At 37.7% G+C, this 25,284-nt stretch overlaps 1 protein-coding gene across 1 annotated transcript; it reads left to right on the forward strand.

Moving 5' to 3' along the window:
- The first annotated feature begins 186 nt into the window (after positions 1–186).
- slc25a23a (solute carrier family 25 member 23a) lies at positions 187–24,819 on the forward strand. Its single transcript, XM_073842206.1, has 10 exons — positions 187–1,515; positions 9,216–9,342; positions 10,550–10,637; positions 11,524–11,635; positions 11,723–11,881; positions 14,284–14,436; positions 14,523–14,636; positions 16,336–16,503; positions 16,571–16,721; positions 19,011–24,819. The coding sequence occupies exons 1-10, from the start codon at positions 1,324–1,326 to the stop codon at positions 19,190–19,192; spliced, it is 1,446 nt and encodes a 481-aa protein (XP_073698307.1). The 5' UTR covers positions 187–1,323; the 3' UTR covers positions 19,193–24,819.
- The last annotated feature ends 465 nt before the right edge of the window (positions 24,820–25,284 follow it).

The following is a 25,284-nucleotide window of genomic DNA, read 5'->3' on the forward strand; positions in this document are numbered from 1 at the left end:
ACCATGTGTGACCCTGGTCCCCAAAACCAGTCTTAAGTAGCATATTTGTAGAAAAAACTAATAATTAGGGTTGCAAAAATAGAAAATTTCTGTAAATTTCGGGAACATTCCAGAAATTTTGGAAACTTTCCAGGATTTTTTGGAACCCTCCTGGGATTTTTGGAAAGTTTCTGGAAATTTACAGGAAATTTTCCACCCCTTTGCAACCCTACCAACAATGCATTGTATGTATTTTTCTTGTATGCCAAAAAAAGCATTACGATATTAAGCAAAGATAATGTTCCATGAAGATATTTAGTACATTTTCAGAAATATATCAAAACTTATTTTTTGGTTAGTAGGATGCATTTCTAAGAATTTCAATTGGACAACTTTAGAGGTCTCTCTCTCTCTCTCTCTCTCTCTATATATATTTTGCACCCTCAGATTTTCAATATTGTCCTATCCTAACAAACCATACATCAATGGGAGCTTATTTATTCAGCTTACAGATGATGTATACATTTCAATTTAAAGATTAAAATAAAAAATTAACTAGTTTTGTGGTCCAGGGGTCACATATGTTCTCCTGTTCACACTTCTGATCCTTCTGATAAGAGTCAACAGATATACTGAAAAACATGATTATGCTACTTCCATTCAAACCCACTTCCTCCTCTTAAACCTTATGAATTCTTAATGAAGCCTCAGGAAGTGACTTCACGAGCCAGGCTGAATCAAAATAACCAATCACCCTTGTGAAAAGATCATGTTCCTTTCTAAATGACAGAAGGTGTTTTACTCATGTTAAGGTCTGATCATATTCGTGTACTGTATTGGAGAAGCTGCATTTAATTCATTAGCAACAGTACAGCGTTTCTCTGCTGAGACCGGGATATTTTGGATCATTTGTGTTTATATCACGTACTGGCAGAAGGAAGCCCCTCCTGAGGGTGTAATCTGAAGCCGCTGTTGTATCGGTGAGTCGCAACAACAGCGGTAAGTCACTGTAGTCCTCGACCCCGCGTTTCACACGCGTTCATCATGTTTTGACGCATAAGGACAGCCTGGTATTTTCAGCTCGTCTTAAAATGTCGCAATGCTTGTGGAAAAGAAACAGCTAGCGCGTGGATATCTTGGAAGTACTGAGTTCACGATTGCGAAAGCTTCCTGGTTCTCGTGTAAACCAGCTGTTTGACACCATCTGCGAAACGCGAACTCTGACGCGACGCGAAGGGGGTTTATTTCGCCAACAGCTCCTTTTTTGGACGCACGCAGAACGCGTCTTCCGCCCGTGTCCGAGAGCCGATGTCTCTCCGTGGGTAACGGTGCGTGGAAATCATAATGTGGCAGCGCGGATGCCGCTCGGGCTGGACGCGGGCGCGATGCATGGACAGCGGGGTCGATCCCGAACGCGAGCGGCTCTGGGCCGAACTCTTCGAGCAGCTGGATCTGAACAAGGACGGAGGCGTCGATGTGAACGAGCTGCGGATTGGACTTGCCGCCCGAGGGATGTCGTGGAGCTCAGTGGAGGAGGTACGGAGCAAACCTAATACACGTAGGGTATTTATAGTACAGGATAACTGTCCGTGAATTCATAGGTTTATGATAATATGGAGATAATAACCTGCAGCTCCAAGTCACGTGATCACCGTCTAAACACTGAAAGCGAAAATGCTGCAGTACGCGATACAGTCGCAGCCAATCAGATTGTATCAGATCAATGAGATTCGCAGTGGGCGTGGTTATCTAGCGCAAGTCTACAGATAAAATTGGCTTTGCAAATCGTGTACTGTACATTATGTACTTAAAGCTATTCACCCTATTTTTCAACACTAAGTGAGGCTAATTGCTGTAAATGTGCGAGACTTCCGGTTCATTAGCCGCTAGTTAGATAACTACACGAATTCCACAGTGCAGTAAGATGCATTTGCGTTCCAAACCAGTGTGTTTGTGATTCTGATAATACATTAAACTAATGTGATAGCAAATATCAGTTTGCAGCCTCAAGCAGCACAACGGGGAAGGTTTTGTGCAGCTAAAATTACACACAAATGGAAGCCTTGCACACTCAAGTTTGTAGTTAAAAAATAAGGTAGTTAGTGTACAGGTTAAAAGTTTACTTCCCCCTTTAAGAATCTGCAAAATGATCATTATTTTATCAAAATTAGAGGGATCGTACAGAATGTATGTTATTTTTATATTTAGTACTCACCTGAATACGATCACATAGTGTCACGTTACAGCCAAGGAGGTCTGGGTCCAGATGCAGGTAAGTATTTTATTAACAGAAAATAAACAAAACAAAAGGCCAACACGGCACAAACGTAACAAACTGAAACACTAAATAAACTAAACAGGGAACATGATCTTGAGCCAGGAATTCAGGAACGCAGAGTGAACAGACAAAACAGGAGACATAAGACAATGCAGACCTGAAAACGGAATGAAGTGTGAGTGTTCTTATACAGAGTCCAGATTGTGAACAGCTGTGTGTGAATCAGTGGTAATGACAAAACAGACGTGATGAATCAGAGTGCAGTGCAAACAGCGACCTCAGGTGGCTGAGGGAAAACCCACAGCCCCGATCATGACAGTACCCCCTCTCTAGGGAACGGCTACCAGACGTTCCCAAAACAAAATTTCTGGAGGGAGGAGGAACGGTGGAAGGTGCATAAGGGGGAGGGATGGCGGGCCAGGCCCGTGCAGCGGAGGGACGTGAGCGGACACCGCCGCCAGAGGAACGTGAGCTGGCCTCGCCGCCAGAGGAACTTCAGCGGTCACCGCCGCGTCCGGAGCAGAGAGAGCGGTCACCGCCGCGTACCGGAGCAGAGAGAGCGGTCACCGCCGCGTCAGGAGCAGAGAGAGCGGTCACCGGCGCGTCCGTAGCAGAGAGCGCGGTCACCGCCGCGTCCGGAGCAGAGAGAGCGGTCACCGGCGCGTCCGTAGCAGAGAGAGCGGTCACCGCCGCGTCCGGAGCAGAGAGAGCGGTCACCGCCGCGTCCGGAGCAGAGAGAGCGGTCACCGCCGCGTCAGGAGCAGAGAGAGCGGTCACCGCCGCGTCCGTAGCAGAGAGAGCGGTCACCGGCGCGTCCGGAGCAGAGAGAGCGGTCACCGCCGCGTCCGGAGCAGAGAGAGCGGTCACCGCCGCGTCCGGAACAGAGAGAGCGGTCACCGCCGCGTCAGGAGCAGAGAGAGCGGTCACCGCCGCGTCAGGAGCAGAGAGAGCGGTCACCGGCGCGTCCGTAGCAGAGAGCGCGGTCACCGCCGCGTCCGGAGCAGAGAGAGCGGTCACCGGCGCGTCCGTAGCAGAGAGCGCGGTCACCGCCGCGTCCGGAACAGAGAGAGCGGTCAACGCCGCGTCCGGCACAGAGAGAGCGGTCGCCCTCTCCTGAAAAAACGCCTCCGCCCTGGCCCTATAGTAGGGGCGCTTCCGCTCCGCCTCAGCGTTAATGGCCTCCATCGCCGCCAAACAGGCGTAGATGGTCTCAAAGCGGGTGGCCGACGCTGCCTCCGCCTCCTCAGAAAAAAAATGACTCCCCGCTGGACCCATCAGTGAGGTCTGCATTCTGTCACGTTACAGCCAAGGAGGTCTGGGTCCAGATGCAGGTAAGTATTTTATTAACAGAAAATAAACAAAACAAAAGGCCAACACGGCACAAACGTAACAAACTGAAACACTAAATAAACTAAACAGGGAACATGATCTTGAGCCAGGAATTCAGGAACGCAGAGTGAACAGACAAAACAGGAGACATAAGACAATGCAGACCTGAAAACGGAATGAAGTGTGAGTGTTCTTATACAGAGTCCAGATTGTGAACAGCTGTGTGTGAATCAGTGGTAATGACAAAACAGACGTGATGAATCAGAGTGCAGTGCAAACAGCGACCTCAGGTGGCTGAGGGAAAACCCACAGCCCCGATCATGACACATAGAAGATGTTTACATGTATCCACAGGAGAAAAGTATAGTTGAATTTATAAAAATTGCCCTGTTCTAAAGTTACCTGAATGATCCACAGCTGTGTTTTTCGTTTAGTGATATTTGTTCATGAGTCCCTTGTTCTTCCTGAACAGTTAAACTGCCTGCTTTTCTTCAGAAAAATCTGTCAGGTCCCACAAATTTTTTGGTTTTTCAGCATTTTTGTTTATTTGAACCCTTTCCAACAATGACTGTATAATTTTGAGATCCATCTTTTCACACTGAGGACAACTGAGGGACTCAAATGCAGCTCTTACAGAAGGTTCAAACACTCACTGATGCTGATGAGGAAAAACCATGCATTAAGAGCTGGGAGTGAAAACTTTTGAACAGAATGGAGATTTTTCTTATTTTCTGATGTTTTATTTCTTATTATCGTACATTTTTCTTATTTTGCCTAAATATCAAATGTTTTCATTTAGTAGCTCAGAAGACAAAATAATTTTACCCTGAACTTTAAATTAAAAAAGTTTTCATCCCCCGGCTCTTAAAGCATGTTTTTTCTTCTAAAGCATCAGTAAGCACTTCTTGAACCTTGAACCTTCTGTAATAGTTGCTTATGAGTCCCTCAGTTGTCCTCAGTTTGAAAAGATGGCTCTCAAAATCATGCAGTCATTGTTGGAAAGGGTTCAAATACACAAAAATGCTGGAAAACCAAAGAATTTGTGGAACCTGAAGGATTTTTCTGAAGAACAGCAGTCAGTTGAATTGTTTATGACAAACAAGGGACTCAGGAGCAACTATCACTAAACAGAAAAACACAGCTGTGGATCATTCAGGTAACAACACAGTATTATGAATCAGGGGATGTAAACTTTTGAACAGGGTGATTTTTCTAAATGCAACTTTTATTTTCTCTTGTGGACTATATGTAAACATCTTTTATGTGAAATATCTTATTCAGGTCAGTGCTAAACAAACAATAACATGCATTTTATATGATCCCTCTTATTTTAGTAAAATAATTAACATTTTGCAGACTCTGAAAGGGGGGTGTAAACTTTTGACCTCAACTGTGTGCATTAATGTTATCGTAAATGAAACAACTTCTGTAGATTTAGAAGGAAACTACATTTCCAATGCACTTGATGTGCGGCTTGTACTCACTATTACACTACATTAATGGCATAGATTAGTGCAGAAGTACATAAAATGGGATGAACCTTTATAAACCACAATATTTAATATATAATTATGTAAACAGGATTTCAGACTGCTGAGATTTCACTGTGCTCCAGAAAGAGAAAGCAGGCAAGCGACCAACAAAAAGTGGCTTGTTGATGGTCAGGCCAGGCCTGATGTTCAGCTCAGATTAGACAGATGTGCTGGAGCCATTAGTGAGAGTATAACCCATTATACAGTTACTCGCTAACATACTCGCCCTCACAGTGCTTCCTATGATAAAAGTACGCCTACACAGCTGGATTCTTGTTTCAAAGGCTTCATGTCAAGGTCAGGAATGGGGTTAGATTAGAGCACTGTGTTGTAGCACTAATGAACCAGTTTATGAGCTTAATAGTTAATGATCGCAAGGTCAATGGCAGGAACAGAGGAAGGGCATCAGCACCCTCTGGCAGTAAATCAACAGCACAGAGTCTCCACCTATCCTAAATGAGGGTTTTCTGTAGGCTAGTGTGTTTGCTAAGTCAAGCATCACTATCTTTGCTCAAACTTTGGTTAAGTGATTTGAACCAACTCCTAAGTTCTACATTTCTATCAGTGAGGTGCTTGCTAAAGAGGTTACAGTGATATAATCCCAGCAGGTCAAACACAAGCTTTAGGAAACAATGAGAACCCAAGCCAAGTAATGATCAAACAGACACACAGATGTTAAATGAATCTTTGTTATCTAATCTGTCCACGGCATGCTGCACGCTGTTTATCAGTGTTGGGGAAGTTGCTTTTAAAAGTAATGCATTGCAATATTGCGTAACTCTATAAAAATGAAAACAAATTTAATGAAAAGTAATGCATTACGTTACTTTTTCATTCGTTTTTGTCTCCTGGGCTGGGCTCGCTTATTTATTTTTAATAACAAAAAAAAAAAGTTTTATACAGTTAAGGTCAAATGTTAATTATTTTGCCAAAATAAGAGGGATCGTACAAAATGCATGTTATTTTGTATTTAGTACTGATCTGAATAAGATATTTCACATGACATTTACCTATAGTTCACAAGAGAAAATAATAGTTGAATTTATAAAAATGTCCCCATTTAAAAGTTTACAAACACTTGATTCTTAATACTGTGTTGTTACTTGAATGTTTTTTAATGATAGTTGTTCATGAGTCCCTTGTTTGTCCTGAACAGTGAAACTGCCTGCTTTTCTTTAGAAAAATCTGTCAGGTCCCACAAATCCTTCAGTTTTTCAGCATTTTTGTGTATTTGAACCCTTTCCAACATTGACTGTATGATTTTGAGATCCATCTTTTCACACTGAGGACGACCGAGGGACTCGTATGCAACTATTACAGAAGTTTCAAACACTCACTGATGCTCCAGAAGGAAAAAGCATGCATTAAGAGCCGGGGGTGAAAACTTTTGAATTTAAAAATCAGGGTAAATTTTACTTATTTTGTCTTCTGGGAAACATGTAACTATCTTCTGTAGCTTCTGAAGGGCAGTACTAAATGAAGAGACATGATATTTAGACAAAATAAGAAAAATGTACACATCTTAATTCTGCTCAAAAGTTTTCACCCCTGTCTCTTAATGCATGGTTTTTCCTTCTGGGGCATCAGTGAGTGTTCGAACCTTCAGTAATAGTTGCATATGAGTCCCTCGGTTGTCCTCAGTGTGAAAAGATGGATCTCAAAATCATACAGTCATTGTTGGAAAGGGTTAAAATATACAAAAATGCTGAAGAAATTGTGGGACCTGAAGGATTTTTCTGAAAAACAGCAGGCAGTTTAACTGTTCAGGACAAACAAGGGACTCATAAATAACTATCACTAAACAAAAATAAAAAAAAACAGCTGTGGATCATTCAAGAATCAAGCAGGTTTAAACTTTTGAACATGTTTTTTTTATGTGAAATCTTATACAGGTCAGTACTAAATAAACAGTAATATGCATTTTGTATGATCCTCTTATTTTGGTAAAATATTAACATTTTGCAAATTCTCCAGTTTATGTAAACTTTTGACTTCAATTGCACTATGGTTTTTAGTTCAATACAATTGATCTGTTTGCCTGGGACAGTCTTGTGACATGAAACTTGATGATTTTGTAGTGTGCTTTCCTTAATGAGGTTCGGATGCACATGTGCATGTGTTAATGTATTTGCATCATGCATTATGATAAATGTACATTGGCTAGAAAAAGTACTCAACTTCACACATAGGCTCAGAGAAACACACATGTAGGCTGTGGAGTGTGCAAAAGGTCAGCGTCTTGGAGCAGATCCATGTGAGAGTAAATGACATGTGACTGCTGGCTCACATAAATAAACACATGAACACACACAAGGGTATTTTGTAGACGTCTACCCTGCAGAAGCTAGTTAAGTGGGTGAAATCACTGGCATAGTTACAGCTGATTTGCCCTATAACATACCAAGGATTGTGGGAATAATGGTGTGGTCTGAATGAGTTTCCCACTGCAGAACTGAGTGTGGATTTAAAGCGACAGTAGCTTGTTTGTTATGATTAATATAAAAAGGTTCTGCTGAACTAAACAGTTTACTCTGATATTATTACTCTAGGTCAGTTTTTCTCAGATCAATGTCCTCACCTTAAAAAACAGAATGTACAGTTTATCTGATTGTAAAGCCCTGGGAGCTCCAGTGAAATGCCTCTAATCCTCCACGTTTGCACAGCTCAGAATAAACACGTTCAGACACGCCGCACTGGGAGTCTTAAAAACTGAATGTTGTGCGGCGACACCCTGAAAAACACAAATCGGGACACTGACACATGATTAATCTTGCAAATTAGGACACCGTTTATACCTTTATTTGCACAGTTCTGGATAGAGTCATAGAGAGATTTAAACAGACAGTTTATCTATCAATTATGTGGATTAGGTGGGTATAAATGATTCAAACACGATGTAAAGCTACTGTTTTGTGCGCTTGGCTTTCTTTGTTTTCGTTAGTTTACATTCATCTTGTTAATGCATGGGCCTCTTCGGTCATTTTTGACCGAAAAATTTTTATATTTTGAATTTTAAAAAATCGTAGCTTCATCAGAATGAAATGACACTTGGTGACTTTTGTTGCATTAGCTATGTGAGTACACAAAAAAATTATTGACATGATTCGGATATGTAAAAGGGTCAAAAAAGAAAAAGAAAAAGTCACACTTGGCTCCTTCGCGGTCAAAAATGACTGACATAGGAAATGAATGGGAAATACAAAAAAATGCGATAATTCAGAGAATCTTTTGGTGGTACAAGCTACAAATCAGCCACTGTGCTGAAAAAAAAAAGTGTTCAGAAAGTGTTCTTCTTTAAAATGAAGAAACAGTAAAAAAAAAAAAATAATTGAATCCCAAAGCCCCTATTGTTTCTGTTTCTTCATTTTATTAAGGTTTGCATTTAGAAATATATTTAGACATTCTAAAAGATTACTTTTGTTGAGGTTTAGATATTTTTTGATTGGATAAATATCAGTTTTTGCTGAAAAAACTTGTGTAATGACATGTAACCTATATGCATAGGGAGATACAGAAGGTTGCACACAAGGTCATTACGCAAGTTGTTTTTTTTTGGCCACCAGATGGCACATTTTTCACTTTAAAAAATGGATTTTAAATGCTTTTACTCTATTTTAATGTAAAATGTTGATTTTTTGCATTGCATTGAAAAATAATAAATTCATAATTCAATTAAAAAATAAAAATAATTCTAGTGGGAAAATTTGTTCATTAAAAGTGTATAAATATTGCATAGATTCATAAAAACTTCTCAAAACTCTAAATAATAATCACAAAATATTATTGAACAAAAATGTATTTCATAAATTTTCCTGAAGAAAAAGAAAGTTACTTTTTAAGGCTTCGGTCCCTTTTGACCGCGAGGGAGCCAAGTGTGACCCCTAAATGAGGAGGCTCAAACTAAAATGAACCTGTGTTTAGATTCAGTGATTCATGTTTGACTGCTCATGTCTGATGTTGGTGCTGTGGGCCGGAGGCTTTGCATGGTTTTAATGTGCTTTTCTCCTTCATTTGTACCCCATCCCATCTTTCCTAATTATCCCGGCATCCCTCTTTCCCGCCATTTCTCTTTCTCTCTGTATATGCCCTATATGCAGCAGATTGTACGAGCCGGAGACATTAATCATGACGGTCAGCTGGATTTTGAAGAGTTCACAGAGTACCTGCGCTCGCATGAGAAACGCCTCAAACTCATGTTTCGCAGCTTGGACCGAAACAATGACGGTTAGTCACTATTAACTTTACTGGGTGAATTAGGTCCCTGATAGCACACGTACATCTCGGAGACGTCTATTTGACGTCTGCATTTACATATGCAAAACGTAGTTTGCTCATCTGCAATACGTCTATTAGACATTTCCTATCAGATGTCAAATAGATGTCTATTAGATGTCTTTAAGATGTACATGAATTAGAATGTATGTAAAACTGACATCTTACAGACGTTTGTACACAGCAGATGCTTTCTAGATCAAAAGATCTTTAACAGACATATTTGCCATCTATAACTTCACAATAACCCTACAATCTAACAAAACAAAACATAACATCTATAAACTCATGCCTGGCATTTTACATCACTGTTAGCATCTGTACTATTGCAGTATCATTAGCATTTAGCTTCCATACAATTTTCTAACTCATTCATAAGCTTCATAAGATCACATTAGTATTAGCAGCTATGATATTACTGTTAGCTGCTACATCGCTATCTCTTAGCATATATAACATGCAGAATCTATAGAAGCTAATGCTGTTAGCATCTCCTCATTTTAACGCTGCTGTCTATAACACTTTGAACATCTATCACATCATATTAGTATCAGCAGGTTTGATATTGATGTTAGCACTGTTATATCACTGTTAGCGTCTCTACCGCTTATTAGCACTAGCATCTATTCTATGTCCGTTTGATTAGTTCCTTCCAAAGTCCATTTAAGGCAAGTCATGTCACTCGGCGGCCATCTTTGAAACACCTCTCGGGCAGGCAAGTGCAGCTCCTATCTGTTTGAATGGGGAAACATCAAATTCTCCAAAACTGTTCACCAAGCTTATGATTAAATTTCATATTTTAAATCTCCAATGAAATCCAACAAGAACTGCCTCATAAATATGGTTCCTTGTGCTCCAATAGCGTTAAATAATGCTTATTTTTCCGGTTTGATGAGCCATTGCGCATGCGCAGTACTGAGTTCACGTCTAGAGCGCCGATTGTTTCTATAGCAACCGGGACTTCTAACTGCAGCTGCAGTGATGCGCTGACTTTACTAATCAACTATTGGCTCTTTCGCTAAGAAGGTGGGGCTTCGCGGCCATAATGAGCGTTGCATTTTTCCCCATTCAAAACTACACGAGTGACATGTCTTGGGTATTCTATAGTCTTTGGTTCATTCTTATATTTCAATAGTAATGCAGTGTTTGTGTTCTGCAGGTCAGTTGGACGCGGGGGAGATCCAGCAGTCGCTGCATAATCTGGGTGTGGACATCACGCTGGAGCAGGCAGCCAAAATCCTGCAAAGGTGTGTGTGTGTTTGTGTTTAGCATTTATGCTAAGTGCTTTCAGATAGGGATGGGCGATACCACTTATACTGTTTTCTAATCAATACCGATACTTTTAGGGCCAGTATCATCAATACCGATATCACTACCAATAGTTTTAAGGCCAGTATCATCGATACCGATATCACTACCGATACTTTTAGGGCCAGTATCATTGATGGCGATATCAATAATGATACTTTTAAGGCCAGTATCATCGATACCGATATCACTACCGATACTCTTAGGGCCAGTATCATCAATACCGATATCACTACCGATAGTTTTAAGGCCAGTATCATCGATACCGATATCACTACCGATACTTTTAGGGCCAGTATCATTGATGGCGATATCAATAATGATACTTTTAAGGCCAGTATCATCGATGCCGATATCAATAATGATACTTTTAAGGCCAGTATCCAGTATTCCAAGATGGCGACGGCCAACTCCTGCCCACTATGAGTTTCATAATCGCCCTTCAGAAACCTACGGGTGACGTCACGGACACTACGTCCATATTTTTTACGGTCTATGGTTTGAATGCACTGTCTGGAGTGAGTGAATGCTCTCTGTGATTGATTTGTTCCGTCTTGCAACATTTGCGTGCGTTCAGATGAGTAGGAAAATTTTTATATCGTGAACAGTTGTTTCCTAACACGTCCAATTCAATGCACACTGTACGCCTTGCTTTTTGTTAAATAAACAAAATCACTGGTAAATAAAACACCTAAGTATCGATATTTTTAATTTGAGTATCGATACTTCCAATGGATCAGTATCGATATATCGATACTTAAGGATTGATATGCCCATCCCTACTTTCAGGTGTGATTTTGTGACACTGTGTGCTTTTGTTCACAGTATGGATAAAGATCATTCCATGACCATCGACTGGATCGAGTGGCGAGATCACTTCCTGTTTAACCCTCTGCACAACATGGAGGAAATCGCTCAGTTCTGGAAACACTCAGTGGTACGAAACAATGAGGTTAATGACTATAACATGGCCTCCTCCTTTCTCTAACTCCACTGTTGTGTATTTGTGGATGTGTTTGTGTAGATGTTGGACATCGGAGAGCATCTGACGGTTCCAGACGAGTTCTCGGAGAAGGAGAAGCAGTCGGGGTTCGTGTGGCGGCAGCTGATGGCAGGAGCAGTGGCGGGATCGGTGTCCAGAACAGGAACCGCGCCGCTCGACAGACTCAAGGTGTTCCTGCAGGTGAGACGGATTGAGATTTTTGATGCCAGTTTCCTGTTGAGAGTTACTTTCATAATTTGTAAATATATATTTTTAATTACATTTACATACTAATATTTTAATTTAGCTTCTTATTTTTATATATATTTTTTATTTTACGTTTTACTAATTTTGTGTTTTGGTTATCATCATACTATTGCAATAGTAAAGCCTAACAAATCCCTGCTGAAAAAAAACAGCCTTAGCTGATCGGCTGGTCTCCTGGTTTTAAAGTGGCCACTGTTTAGCTGGTCCAAGTGCGTCAAACTGGGAGACCTGCTGAAAGACCAAACAAGCTAAAACCAGCTATTTTCAACATAAACCAGCTAAGACGAGACAACTAGCGTAGGCTGGTTTTAGCTGGATTAGCATTGAAAAATGCTACTTGATAATCATGCTACAATAATTGTACTTAACATGCTAGTTATCATGCTAGACTCATGCTAGCAATATGGTAGAAACAAGTTAATCATCTTAACATGCTAGTAACGTGTTAATCATGTTAGCAACATGCTAGTAACATGTTAATTATGTTAAAAACATGCTACCCTGCTGAAAAAAACAGCATATGCTGGTTAGGTATGTTTTGGTGCTGGGATGCTGGTCCTTAGCTGGTTAATGCTGGTCCTTTGCTGGTTTATGCTGGTCAAGGACCAGCATAAACCAGCAAAGGACCAGCATATACCAGCTAAAACCAGCATCCCAGCACCAAAACATACCTAACCAGCATATGCTGTTTTTTTCAGCAGGGTAGTAATATGCTTAGCATGCTCGAAACATGCTAGTAACCTGTTAATCATGCTCGAAACATGCTAGTAACCTGTTAATCATGCTCGAAACATGCTAGTAACATGTTAATCATGCTAGAAACATGCTAGTAACATTTTAATCATGCTCGAAACATGCTAGTAACCTGTTAATCATGTTAACAGCATGCTAGTAACATGCTAATCATGCTAGAAACATGCTAGTAACATGTTAATCATGCTCGAAACATGCTAGAAACATGTTAATCATGCTAGAAACATGCTAGTAACGTGTTAATCATGCTAGAAACATGCTAGTAACATGTTAATCATGCTCGAAACATGCTAGTAACCTGTTAATCATGTTAACAGCATGCTAGTAACATGCTAATCATGCTAGAAACATGCTAGTAACATGTTAATCATGCCCGAAACATGCAAGTAACCTGTTAATCATGTTAACAGCATGCTAGTAACATGCTAATCATGCTAGAAACATGCTAGTAACATGTTAATCATGCCCGAAACATGCAAGTAACCTGTTAATCATGTTAACTGCATGCTAGTAACATGCTAATCATGCTAGAAACATGCTAGTAACATGTTAATCATGCTCGAAACATGCTAGAAACATGTTAATCATGCTAGAAACATGCTAGTAACGTGTTAATCATGCTAGAAACATGCTAGTAACATGTTAATCATGCTCGAAACATGCTAGTAACCTGTTAATCATGTTAACAGCATGCTAGTAACATGCTAATCATGCTAGAAACATGCTAGTAACATGTTAATCATGCCCGAAACATGCAAGTAACCTGTTAATCATGTTAACAGCATGCTAGTAACATGCTAATCATGCTAGAAACATGGCTAAACCATGTTAAATCATGCTTGTAGCATGGATTGTGTTACTACTTTGTCCCAAACTTCAGTTTCAACAAGTAAAATCATAAGCTTTTCAAGTTATTTACAAGTTTCAACAAGGCTTTCTCAAGCTAACTCCAAAGTTATTAGCATTAGTTTTAGTTAACTAAAATAACCCTGAACCAAACAACTACATATTGATTTAAAAATTTACAAAGTTTGATTTGAAGCAAAAAGCATTTGAAAATCGGACAAAGGACAACGGAACAAGACAAGACTGTGTATCGCACAGCATTAATGAAGTAAAAAAAAACTGTAATACTGTTGCAGTGCTTTACAGGATTACATGTTTTTGCTTTATTATTGCTGTTGAATGCAGTGTGAAATAAAAAAACTCAATTTAAACATATTGTGTGCTTATATTCAAATATGCATTTATGCAAATAAACATTTAAGCTGGAGCACAGTGTTCTTTCTCTGACTGGCAGACAGTCTGTGCAGAATTATGGGTAATGTAGTTTTTTCACCACTGTTTCACCACCATTCTTTAAAAAAGCTGGAATAATGTGGGCTGATTTCTTCAACAAAAGCACCATCAGTTAACAACCTTGTAGTTTAGAGTAGGTCTGTCCTTAAAGCGCCACACTGACCTCTGGAGGCCATATGAGACACTGCAACTGAACCTTTTTTAGTAATGTCCAGGTGTGTTCAGTTTTATTCTAATCTATTTACATTTTTAACAATTAATCTGAATTATGTTCCGATGTTTAGGTGCACGGCCAGAGCTCTGATAAGGGTAACGTGTGGCACGGTCTGCGAGCGATGGTGAAGGAGGGCGGTCTCACTGCGCTGTGGAGGGGAAACGGCATCAATGTGCTGAAGATCGCACCAGAAACAGCCATCAAATTCCTGGCCTATGAACAGGTACAGCTCTTTCTTTGTCCTTTACACTCTTGCCATGTGGAAAGCGACTCAACTCAGCCTGCATCTGTGTGTGTGTGTCTATTCAGATTAAGTGCTTGATGAGAGGCACTAAAGAGCGAGGAACTCTGAAAGTTCACGAGAGATTTGTCGCTGGATCACTGGCTGGAGCTACGGCTCAAACTGTCATCTATCCTATGGAGGTAAACACACACACGACAGCTGGCTCCTGCACACTAAACCTCAAGGTCACTGTATGTATTTTCGAGGCCTTGCTGTCATAACACACACACATATACATGTCCTCTCACATTACTAAAGGACTCACGGAAAGTTCAAGCACACTAAAGAAAGCGCTCTGCATTCATCGACCCATTTAAGAATAAAGTAGTGAGCCGTGAATGGCTGTGGTTAATGGAGTGTGGAGTCTTTGAAATACAATGGATTTAAGTAGAATAAAGCCTTTTAGAAAAAGTTTACATTAGCAATGTTAGAAAAATATACGTTTTTAATGTTTTAAAGAAGTCTCTTCTGCTCACCAAGGCTGCATTTATTTGATTCAAAATACAGCAAATATTTTTACCATTTAAAAATACTGCTTTCTATTTTATATATTTTAAAATTTAATTTATTTCTGTGATTTCAAAGCTGTGGTTTTCAGCATGGTTATTCAAGAAATCATTCTAATGTGTTGATTTGCTGTTAGATAATTTTTTGTTTATTTTTATTATTATTATTATTATTATCATCAATGTTGAAAGGATTCTTTGATTAATAGAATGTTTAGAAGAACAGCATTTATCTGAAATAAAAAGCTTTTGTAACATTGTACACTATACCATTCAAAAGCTTGGAGTCAGTCAGTATACATTTTGGGGGGGTAAGAATTTATAGAAATTAATACTTTTATTCAGCAAGGATGCTTTTAATTGATCAAAAGTGACGATAAAGACATTTATAATGTTACACAAGATTTCAATTTTAGCTAAATGCTGTTTTTCTGAACGTTCTATTTATAAAGGAAACCTGAAAAAAATCTACTACAATATTCTACTTGGAATATTCAAATGATTTCTGCATGATTATGTGACTGGAGAAAAAAATAAACAATTCAGCTTTGAAATCACAGGAATAAATTACATTTTAAAATATATTCAAAGAGAAAGCAGTTATTTTAAATAGTAAAAATATTTCAAAATTTGTACTGTTTTTGTGTATCAAGTAAATGCAGGCTTGGTGAGCAGAAGAGACTTCTTTAAAAACCAAAAAAATCATGTATCAAAAAATGGTGTATTATGTTTATTATTTAAAACAAGAATAGTAAAATATTTAATATATAATACTTAATTAAATATTTAAATTGTTGTATTAAAATGGTCATATTTCATTTAAAAAAATGTTTTGTTGAATTTACAATTTACTCGTTCAAACATTTGGCGTCTGTCATTTTTTTATCTTTTAAAGAAGGCTCTTCTACTCACCAAGGTTGCATTTATTTGATCAAAAGTACATTAAAAACAGTAAAAGTGTGAAATATTATTATAATTTCAAAGAACTATTTTAAATTAAAAAAAATCAAATTTATTCCTGTGATCAAAGCTGAATTTTCAGCATCATTACAAGAAAAACAGGAAAATTTTGAAATATTTTTATTATTTAAAAGAACTGCTTTCTATTTGAATAAATATTAAAATCTAATTTATTCCTGTGATCAAAGCTGAATTACTCCAGTCTTCAGTGTCACATGATCCTTCAGAAATCATTCTAATCTGCTGATTTGCTGCTCAAGAAACATTTCTGATTATCAATGTTGAAAACACATCTGCTGCTTTATATTTTTGTGGGAATGGTGATTGTTTTCATGACTCCACGCTGATTTTCGCTGTCTCTGTCATTCTGTAGGTGCTGAAGACTCGTCTGACTCTTCGTAAAACAGGCCAGTATTCAGGTATGGCGGACTGCGCCAAGCAGATCCTGCAGAAGGAGGGCGTTCTGGCGTTTTATAAAGGCTACTTGCCCAACATGCTGGGGATCATCCCGTACGCTGGTATAGACCTCGCTGTCTATGAGGTAGGTGTGTTTGTGTTAAAGTGATTCCTTCATAAAGGCTCTCTCTCACACTGTCTTTCTCTCTCAGACGCTGAAGAACGCGTGGCTGCAGCGGCACTCGGAGGGATCACCCGACCCGGGCGTCCTGGTGCTGGTGGGCTGTGGCACGGTGTCCAGCACCTGCGGACAGCTGGCGTCCTACCCGCTCGCCCTCATCCGAACACGCATGCAGGCGCAGGGTAAGAGTGCCACGTGCAGAATGAAACAAGAGCTATGTTTAATAGCAAAGGTACAAATTTTATCTGACGTGGAAAAATGCATTATCACATAAGATATTTGCAAATAAAGCACTGTTTCAACCCCCCAAAATTCTCACTTCCCGGGAAAAAAATTAGTGAGTTGCAGCTCAAAATACACATACAAAATGTAATATAAAATACTGTTGCATTATTATGCAATTGGACGCATATGACGCATTGATGTTTGGAAATGAATTTTTTTTTTGTTGTGCATTGAGGAGATGGATTTCCATCATAGTTTATGCACAACTTCTAATCAAATACATAATTATGCACCTCATATGTGACCCTGGACTACAAAACCAGTCTTAAGTAGCACGGGTATATTTGTAGCAATTGCCAACAATACATTGTATGGGTCAAAATTATCGATTTGATGCCAAAATCATTAGGATATTAAGTAAAGATCATGTTCCATGAAGATATTCTGTAAATGTTTTATTGTAGATATATAAAAACTTAATTTTTGATTAGTAATATGCATTGCTAAGAACCTTATTTGAACAACTTTAAAGGTGATTTTCTCACTATTTTGATTTCTCTGCACCCTCAGATTTTAGATTTTCAAATAGTTGTATCTCGGCCCAATATTGTCCTTTCCTAACAAACCATACATCTATGGAAAGCGTATTTATTCAGACAAATTGACCTTTATGACTGGTTTTCTTGTCCAGGGCCTCATTTGACCACATACACTTTTTGTGTGTGTTTTAAGATTTTCATCCAGTATTTTTAAAGAGATATCTCAAAATTCCGATCAAAACATAAATTCAGAAAAGTGTTATTATCATTAACTAAAACTAAAGCTGTAAAAAAGTCATTATTTGAAATAAACATTAACTACAATAAAATATAACTTGTTTTATTTCAGCTATACTTAAAGAAAATGTTGTAGAAATCATTTTTATTCAATAACTGCTGTAATGCTTTACTTAAAGCATTATAAAAGCATAATGTATAAAGCATTATAAAAGTAGTTTTTATGCATTCATTATTATTAGTTATAATACATTATAATACATATCTATTAATTTAGAAAGTACTATGCATTAAAACACATGACTAACAAACATTGACATATTATTATGCATTTTACTTTTGGTTACAATTATTTATGAAAAAATATAAAGCATTTCAAAGTACTTTATAAATACCTTTATAGTGCATTATACATTAAGGCTTTAAGTGAAGTGTTACCGCTAGTAAATTTCATAAGGATTACAAAGAAATGTCGTGTTAAATTTTGAAATTTAAAATGTGATCGAAAAGTATTTTTTTTGTGAAAAATACACTGCCGTTCAAAAGTTTGGGATCAGGATTTTTTATGTTTTTTTAAAAAGTCTCTTAGGCTCATCGAGGCTGCATGTATTTGGTAATAATAAATGCAATTAATAACTATTTACTATTTTAATATATTTCAACATTTTATTTATTCCTGTGATGCAAAGCTGAATTTTCTGAAATTTATCATCAATGTTTAAAACGGTGGTGCTGCCAAGTATTTGTCATAGTTTTTTAAGATTCTTTGATGATAAGTTGATGATAAGATGAAAAGTTGAAAAGAACAGCATTTATACAAATTATAAATATCTTCTAACAATGTAAGTCTTTGCTGTCACTTTCTATCAATTTAACACATCCTTGCTGATTTAAAGTATTAATTTCTTTCCAAAAGAAAAGAAAGAATAAAATTTACTGACCCACATTTTTAACGGTAGTTTATATTGATACAAAAGATTTCTATTTTAAATAAATGCTGTTCTTTTTAACTTTTAATTCATCAAAGAATTCTAAAAAAAATGCATCACAGGTTCCAAAAAATATACAAAGCAGCTGTTTTCAACATTAATAATAAATCAACATATTTGAATGATTTCTTGAGGATCATGTAACACAGAAGACTGGAGTAATGATGCTGAAAATTCAGCTTTGCATCACAGGAAAAATTGACACTTTAATATATATTAAAAAAGTACAAAACATATTTTTTTACATTGTAAATTTTTTACAGCATTTTTGATCAAATAAATGCAGTCATGACTACTATTTACTAAAACTGAAATAACAACAAATAAAAAAAAACTAAATATACATATTTTCGTAAGCAACAATTAATAAAAAGACAAAAGCGCTCTAATTTTTGTACAGTTGTACTAAAATAACTCTGATTCGGAACTTTTATTAGTATCATAAGAGGTTAAATTGCTATTTCCTCGTCTGGTTCCTCAGCATCAATGAAGGGAGCTCCTCAGCTGTCCATGTTGACCCTCTTCAGGAGTATCGTGGCTCAGGAGGGTGTGGTGGGACTCTATCGAGGCATCGCTCCCAACTTCCTAAAGGTCATCCCGGCGGTCAGCATCTCCTACGTCGTCTACGAACACATGAGGAAAGTACTGGGAGTGGGAACCTGAGACAGAGAGAGACCTGTCTCTGTGTGTGTAGGGAAAATAAAACAATCATATCCTTTTTTTAGTTAAAAAAAGACGCACAAGGTCAAAGACTTGTTTATTTAAACAATATACAATATATTAAATCACTGGAGTGATGCTCACCAAAAAAAAAAAAAAACAGTGGATAAAAGGAAGAAGGATGAACTGAATCTAAACACTGAAATATGCAGAATCTAAGAGGTGCTGTTCTGACCCATTCCTGAATTGCAGAGGTTCATGATGTGTTCTTCATGTGTGTTGTTGGTCAACAGGGCCCTGATATTCAGATATACAGGGTACAGCCCTCTGGATGCGGTAAAATGAGCTTGCGTGTGGGAGACGCTTGTGAGCATGTGCTCTACTGTACTCTGTCTGTCTGTGTGTGTGTGTGTGTGTGTGTGTGTGTTTAACCCAGTGCACACTACTGAACTCCAAATGGAAATGGACAATAAACTAACTTCCTCCCTTTGAACTTAAGTACAATAGAAAGTGCCTCTGTTTGGAGAAACACATGTATGTTTTATCAGCTGTGGTCCAGTAATACACCTCCTCTACTGGATTGAAACCCCTGTGTGCTCCGAAGCCACCATCTCAACCAGACAGGAGTTCTAGAATCCTCAACTGAAGATTCCGTAGCTCAGGTTTAAAGGAGAAGTTCAATTCCAGGACAAAGATTTACAGATAGTTTACTCACACACTGTAATCCAAGATGTTCATGTCTTTCTTTTTTCAGTCATAAAGAAATAGTTTTTGGAGGACAACATTTCAGGATTTCTCTTCATATAGTGGACTTCAATGGTGCCCTCGAGTTTGAAATTCCAAAATGCAGTTTAAATGCAGCTTTAAAGGACTCATAACAATCCCAGCCGAGGAAGAAGGGTCTAATCTAGAGAAATTATCAGTTATTTTCTAAAAAGAATTGACAATTTATATAGTTTTTAACCTCAAATTCTTGTCTTGTCTAGCTCTGTGTAAACTCCAGTTCACAGTTAGGGTATGTCACAAAATTCCCATCTTATTTTCTCCTCCAAATTCAAAGTCGCCCTACATCGCTGCAGAAGTACTGACCCAGTGTTTACAAAGTGAACATGCAAGAAATATCAAAAGCCCTTTACAAAAAAAGTAAAACAGCGATGTGAGATGATTTTGAAGTTAGAGCAGAAAATGAGATGGGAGTTTTTCGACATACCCTAACTGTCTTGAACTGGAATACACAGAGTTCACGCAGAGCTAGACAAGAGCATTTGAGGTTAAAAAGTATATAATCTGTATTTTATTTTTAGAAAATAACCGTTTCACTACATAAGACCCTTCTTCCTCGGCTGGGATTGTTTCGAGTCCTTTGAAGCTGCATTTAAACTGCATTTTAAAAGTCCACTATATGGAGAGAAATCCTGAAATGTTTTCCTCAAAAAACATAATTTCCTCACGACTGAAGAGAAAAAGACATGAACATCTTGGATGACAAGGGGGTGAATACATTATGTGTACATTTTTGTTCTGATAGTGAACTTCTCCTTTAAAGGAACAGTTCACCCAAAAATAAAATTAGCTGAAAATGTACTTGCCTTCAGGCCATGTAAGATGTAAATGGGTTTGTTTTTTCATGGGAACAGATTTGGAGAAATGTAGCATTACATGCAGTGAATGGGTGCCGCCAGAATAAGATTCTAAACATCTGATAAAAACATCACAATAATCCACAAGTAATCCACACCACTCAGTTAATATCTTGAGAAGGCAAAAGCTGTGTGTTTGTAAGAAACAAATTGATATTGATATATTGATTGTGATATAACTTTATTGTCAGACGAATCAGATTTTTTTTCTTGCATAACAGTATGTTGATAGACAACAGGCAAAACACAATTTACAAAAACATAAAATATAATATCTGGAGTTTTCATTTTACATGGATCTTATTCAGCTCTAGGACAGCCTGGTGTACAAAGGAATGTTTTAGTTTCACTCGCTTAAATTTTGGAATTGCAATCCATCATTAAGGCATTTTTAGCTTCAAATTACTGCTTCCAACTATATTAGGAGTGCATAATCCATAATATATCTAAAAGTTGAATAAATAAGCTTTTTACTGAAGTATGGTTTGTAGGATAGGACAATATTTGGTTGAGATACTAATATTTGAAAATCTGGAATCTGAGGGTGCAAAAAATCTAAATATATTTTCATGAAACATGATCTTTACTAAATATCCTAATGATTTTGGCATAAAAGAAAAATCAATAATTTTGACCCATGCACTGTATTTTTGACTATTGCTACAAATATACCCGAGCTACTTAAGACTGGTTTTGTGGTCCAGAGTCACAAATGGCTTTCTGCAGTCAGCAGAGAAATATGCACAGATCAAACAGCGTTTACAGGCGAAAACAGTCCGGTTCTTATAAACACACAGTTTTTCTCATCTAAAGAATCTGATCAACTGAAGTGGATTACTTGTGGATTATTGTGATGTTTTTAACAGCTGTTTGGACTCTCGTTCTGACAGCACCCATTCACTACAGAGGATCCACTGTTGAACAAGTGATGTAATGCTGAATTTATCCAAATCTGTTACCATGAAAAAACAAGCCCGTTTACATCTTACATGGCCTGAAGGTGAGAACACTGTCATCTAATTTCCATTTCTGGGTGAACTGTTCCTTTAACTGATTCTAAAATCCTGCACTGCGTCCCAATTTGCATATTATCCACTTTAAATAGTGTTTTGAAAAAACAAGGTCTCACTCATGAAACACATTTCTGTCTAAATTGTTGAGAAACAGACATTAAAGGTGCCATAGAATGGAAAACTGAATTTACCTTGGCATAGTTAAATAATAACAGTTCAGTACATGGACATGATATACCATGAGTCTCAAACACCATCGTTTCCTCCTTCTTCTATAAATCTAGTGTTTGCAAAAGACCACCGAAAAATAGGTCAATTCCAACATAACAGACTGTTACGCAACAGTCCCGGGATCGTTAATAGTTACGCCCCCAACATTTGCATCGCCCAATCATCTGTAACATCAGCACATCAGTTAAACAAGGCAAGCCACTGAAGGGACACGGTTAGCTTAATGTTAGCGCTAGCCTGTTACATTGCAATACATAGGATTTCACTTACCACATAAACAGAAAGATGACTGCACTGATGATGGTGAATAATGGAGAAATAACTGCGCTGATGATGGCAAATGATTTACAGACCCACGAGTATCACTGACAAGCAGCTCAACTTGTGTGGTAAGAAGCACTCCCTCTGCATTACATACGATCACAGTAATGAGACTAAAATGTCGGCGATTCAAAACGGCAGATTCAACAAACCACATATTAAAAGCGGCTAGAGCTCCTAATTACATATATATTTGTATCCATGTGCCAGCTATAGAGATGAGCTGTGATGGAACAGCCAATCAGAGCAGAGCTCATTAATATTCATGAAGCTTCCAAATAAGGCAAAAACAGAGCATTTCATTCTAGGGACAAATCCTAGGGTTGTAAATGGATCTGTAAAACCGTTTCTGGAGATTTTTTGCCCTTTCCTATGCCATAAACCTTCTATGTAGATATCAGAGAACAGTTTAAAATATTGTATTAATGCATTCTATGGCATCTTTAAATGTACTTGTGTTTTATGAATAAGGCCTTGCATGCATCCATGCATGTCTTTTTTCCTGGCTAATGTTGCCTCCCAACCCTTATGACAGTTTTCTTTCGACTGTTTCAGGTAAAGAAAAGTATCGAGGAATGCAAGGCAGAAGTTGCCACAGCAGTTTTTAAGTGTACTGTATGTAATTTTAACAAAGGTTTTTTAAGGTTGTGTATTAAGCTAGATGCTAACACTAGCAAGCAAGCTTACTACAAACTCAGAAGTGCTTTTAATGTGCACTTTTAGTGTGTAGTGTGTGGGTATCTGAATTGGGACGCAGCCTTGTATATTCTGTTATCCTCAGTGCATGAGATACTGTAGAGCAGAAAGCCTTACGGACTCACGGATGGGTGAGAGAGTGTTTGTTTTTGTGATGTTTGACTCTTAGAACAAAGCAAAAAAAGACTTTTTGATTGAGTCACTTCTAGGTCAATGTACTATGTATTTTATCACTGGCTGAGATGATATATTCAGATAGACTGTTTGTATGTGTTATAAAATAAAGATCCCCACACATAATCTGCACCTGTAGGTTTCAACCTAATTAAAATGACATTTGTTTACAAATCGTACACAAGTACAAGTCTCAAAATTGAAAATTAAAATCTAAATTTTTGTTTCCTTTATGCATTATCTCATTCATGTTCTACTGCACTGCTAAATGTTCACAACACAAACTTTTAGCAGATGTACACTACCAGTCTATAGTAAGATTTTTAATGTTTTTAAAGAATCCTTTTATGCTCACCAAGCCTGCATTTATTTGATTTAAAGTGCAGCAAAAACAGTAAAATACTGAAATATTTTTACTATTTAAAATAACTTATTTCTGTTTTAATATATTTTAAAATATAAATTATTCCTGTGATTTCAAAGCTGAATTTTTAGCATTATTACTCTATTCACATGATCCTTCAGAAATCTAATATGCTGATTTGCGGTTCATAAAACATTATTATTATTATCAATATTTAAAACAGTTGAGTACATTTTTCAGGGTTATTTGATGGATAGAACGATCCAAATATCAGCATTTATCTGAAATATAAAAAAGCTATAGAAATTAATACTTTTATTTAGCAAGGATACTTTAAATTGATCAAAAGTGATGCTATAAAGACATTCATAATGTTACAAAAGATTTCTATTTCAGATAAATGCTGTTCTTCTGAACTTTCTATTCAACAAACCTGAAAGAAAATCTTCTCAGCTGTTTTAAACATAATATTATTAATTTTTTGTTTTATTGGGCAGCAAATCATAATATTGGAATGATTTCTGAAGGACCATGTGTTTGAAGCAACAATGCTAAAAAATCAGCTTTGAAATCACAGGAATAAATTACATTTTAATATATATTCAAATAGAAAGCAGTCATTTTAAATAATAAAAATATGTCCAAATGTTACTGTTTTTCTGCACTTTGCATCAAATAAATGCATGTTTGATGAGCAGAACAGAGAAGAGACATTAAAAATCTTGTAGTGCATGTGCATTTAAAGGTTCCAGTCTTTCTCCTCTGGGAAAACAGACCAAAAGTATTCTTGACATCATCCTGCACTCACAGAGTGTATCCAATCAAGCGCTCTCAAGAATGACACACATGTCCCTCCCACTTAAACAATTTTTTTGGTCCCACTATGGTTATTTAGATGGTAGCAATTTGCTAAAATAAATACGCTTTCAGCGTATTTTACATTTACCATGTTTACATCCATTCTGCAAAATTTCCCCACAACTGGTGTAAAAAAAGTTTTAGTATTTTTGTATGCAGACATTATTAACGTTCTTGTTTTGATGTTAACAAAAATCATTTATGGTCATTATGTATTTTTTGCTGTTCTTCCGTGTATTTTACTTTCAAATGAAACTAAAGACTATTACTGGATGCATGCAAGAGAATGTATGTAACTTAAATTAAATAAAATTAAAAGCCACAGAATCTTTATTGACGCTCTTCATCATCATTAAACACCAGCTCATCCTAGCTGTGCGGAAACTGTATTTCACAAACCCATAAAATGCCAAGAAAATGCAGTGAGCAGCAGAACACACAGTAACAACCAAGGTTAAACGGTCCTAAAAAGCCTATACGCTGTTTCAAACGTCCATCATTGTCAATCAGCGTTTTCTCGAACCTCATTGGTCAATTCAACGCGTTCCAAAACGCTGATTGGCTCTCACACACAGCGGCAAGCTCTGTGCGTCGCGTTCGGACAGCCCCCTCATAAAAAAACGTCTCGTTTCGTCACCACTCATTGGGTCAATCGTCCAATGCTCAAACTACGCCCGCCCCCAGCTGCCCTCTGATTGGCTGCCACACCAGCCACTCATTAAGAACGCCTATAGGAGGCCGCTTTCAGACCCGCAGGCCTTTTGTCCCCTCCCATGCGTTTGTCTCGCTTGTCTTCCC

This window comes from Garra rufa, chromosome 6, assembly GCF_049309525.1.
Source record: "Garra rufa chromosome 6, GarRuf1.0, whole genome shotgun sequence".
NCBI classification, from domain to species: domain Eukaryota; kingdom Metazoa; phylum Chordata; class Actinopteri; order Cypriniformes; family Cyprinidae; genus Garra; species Garra rufa.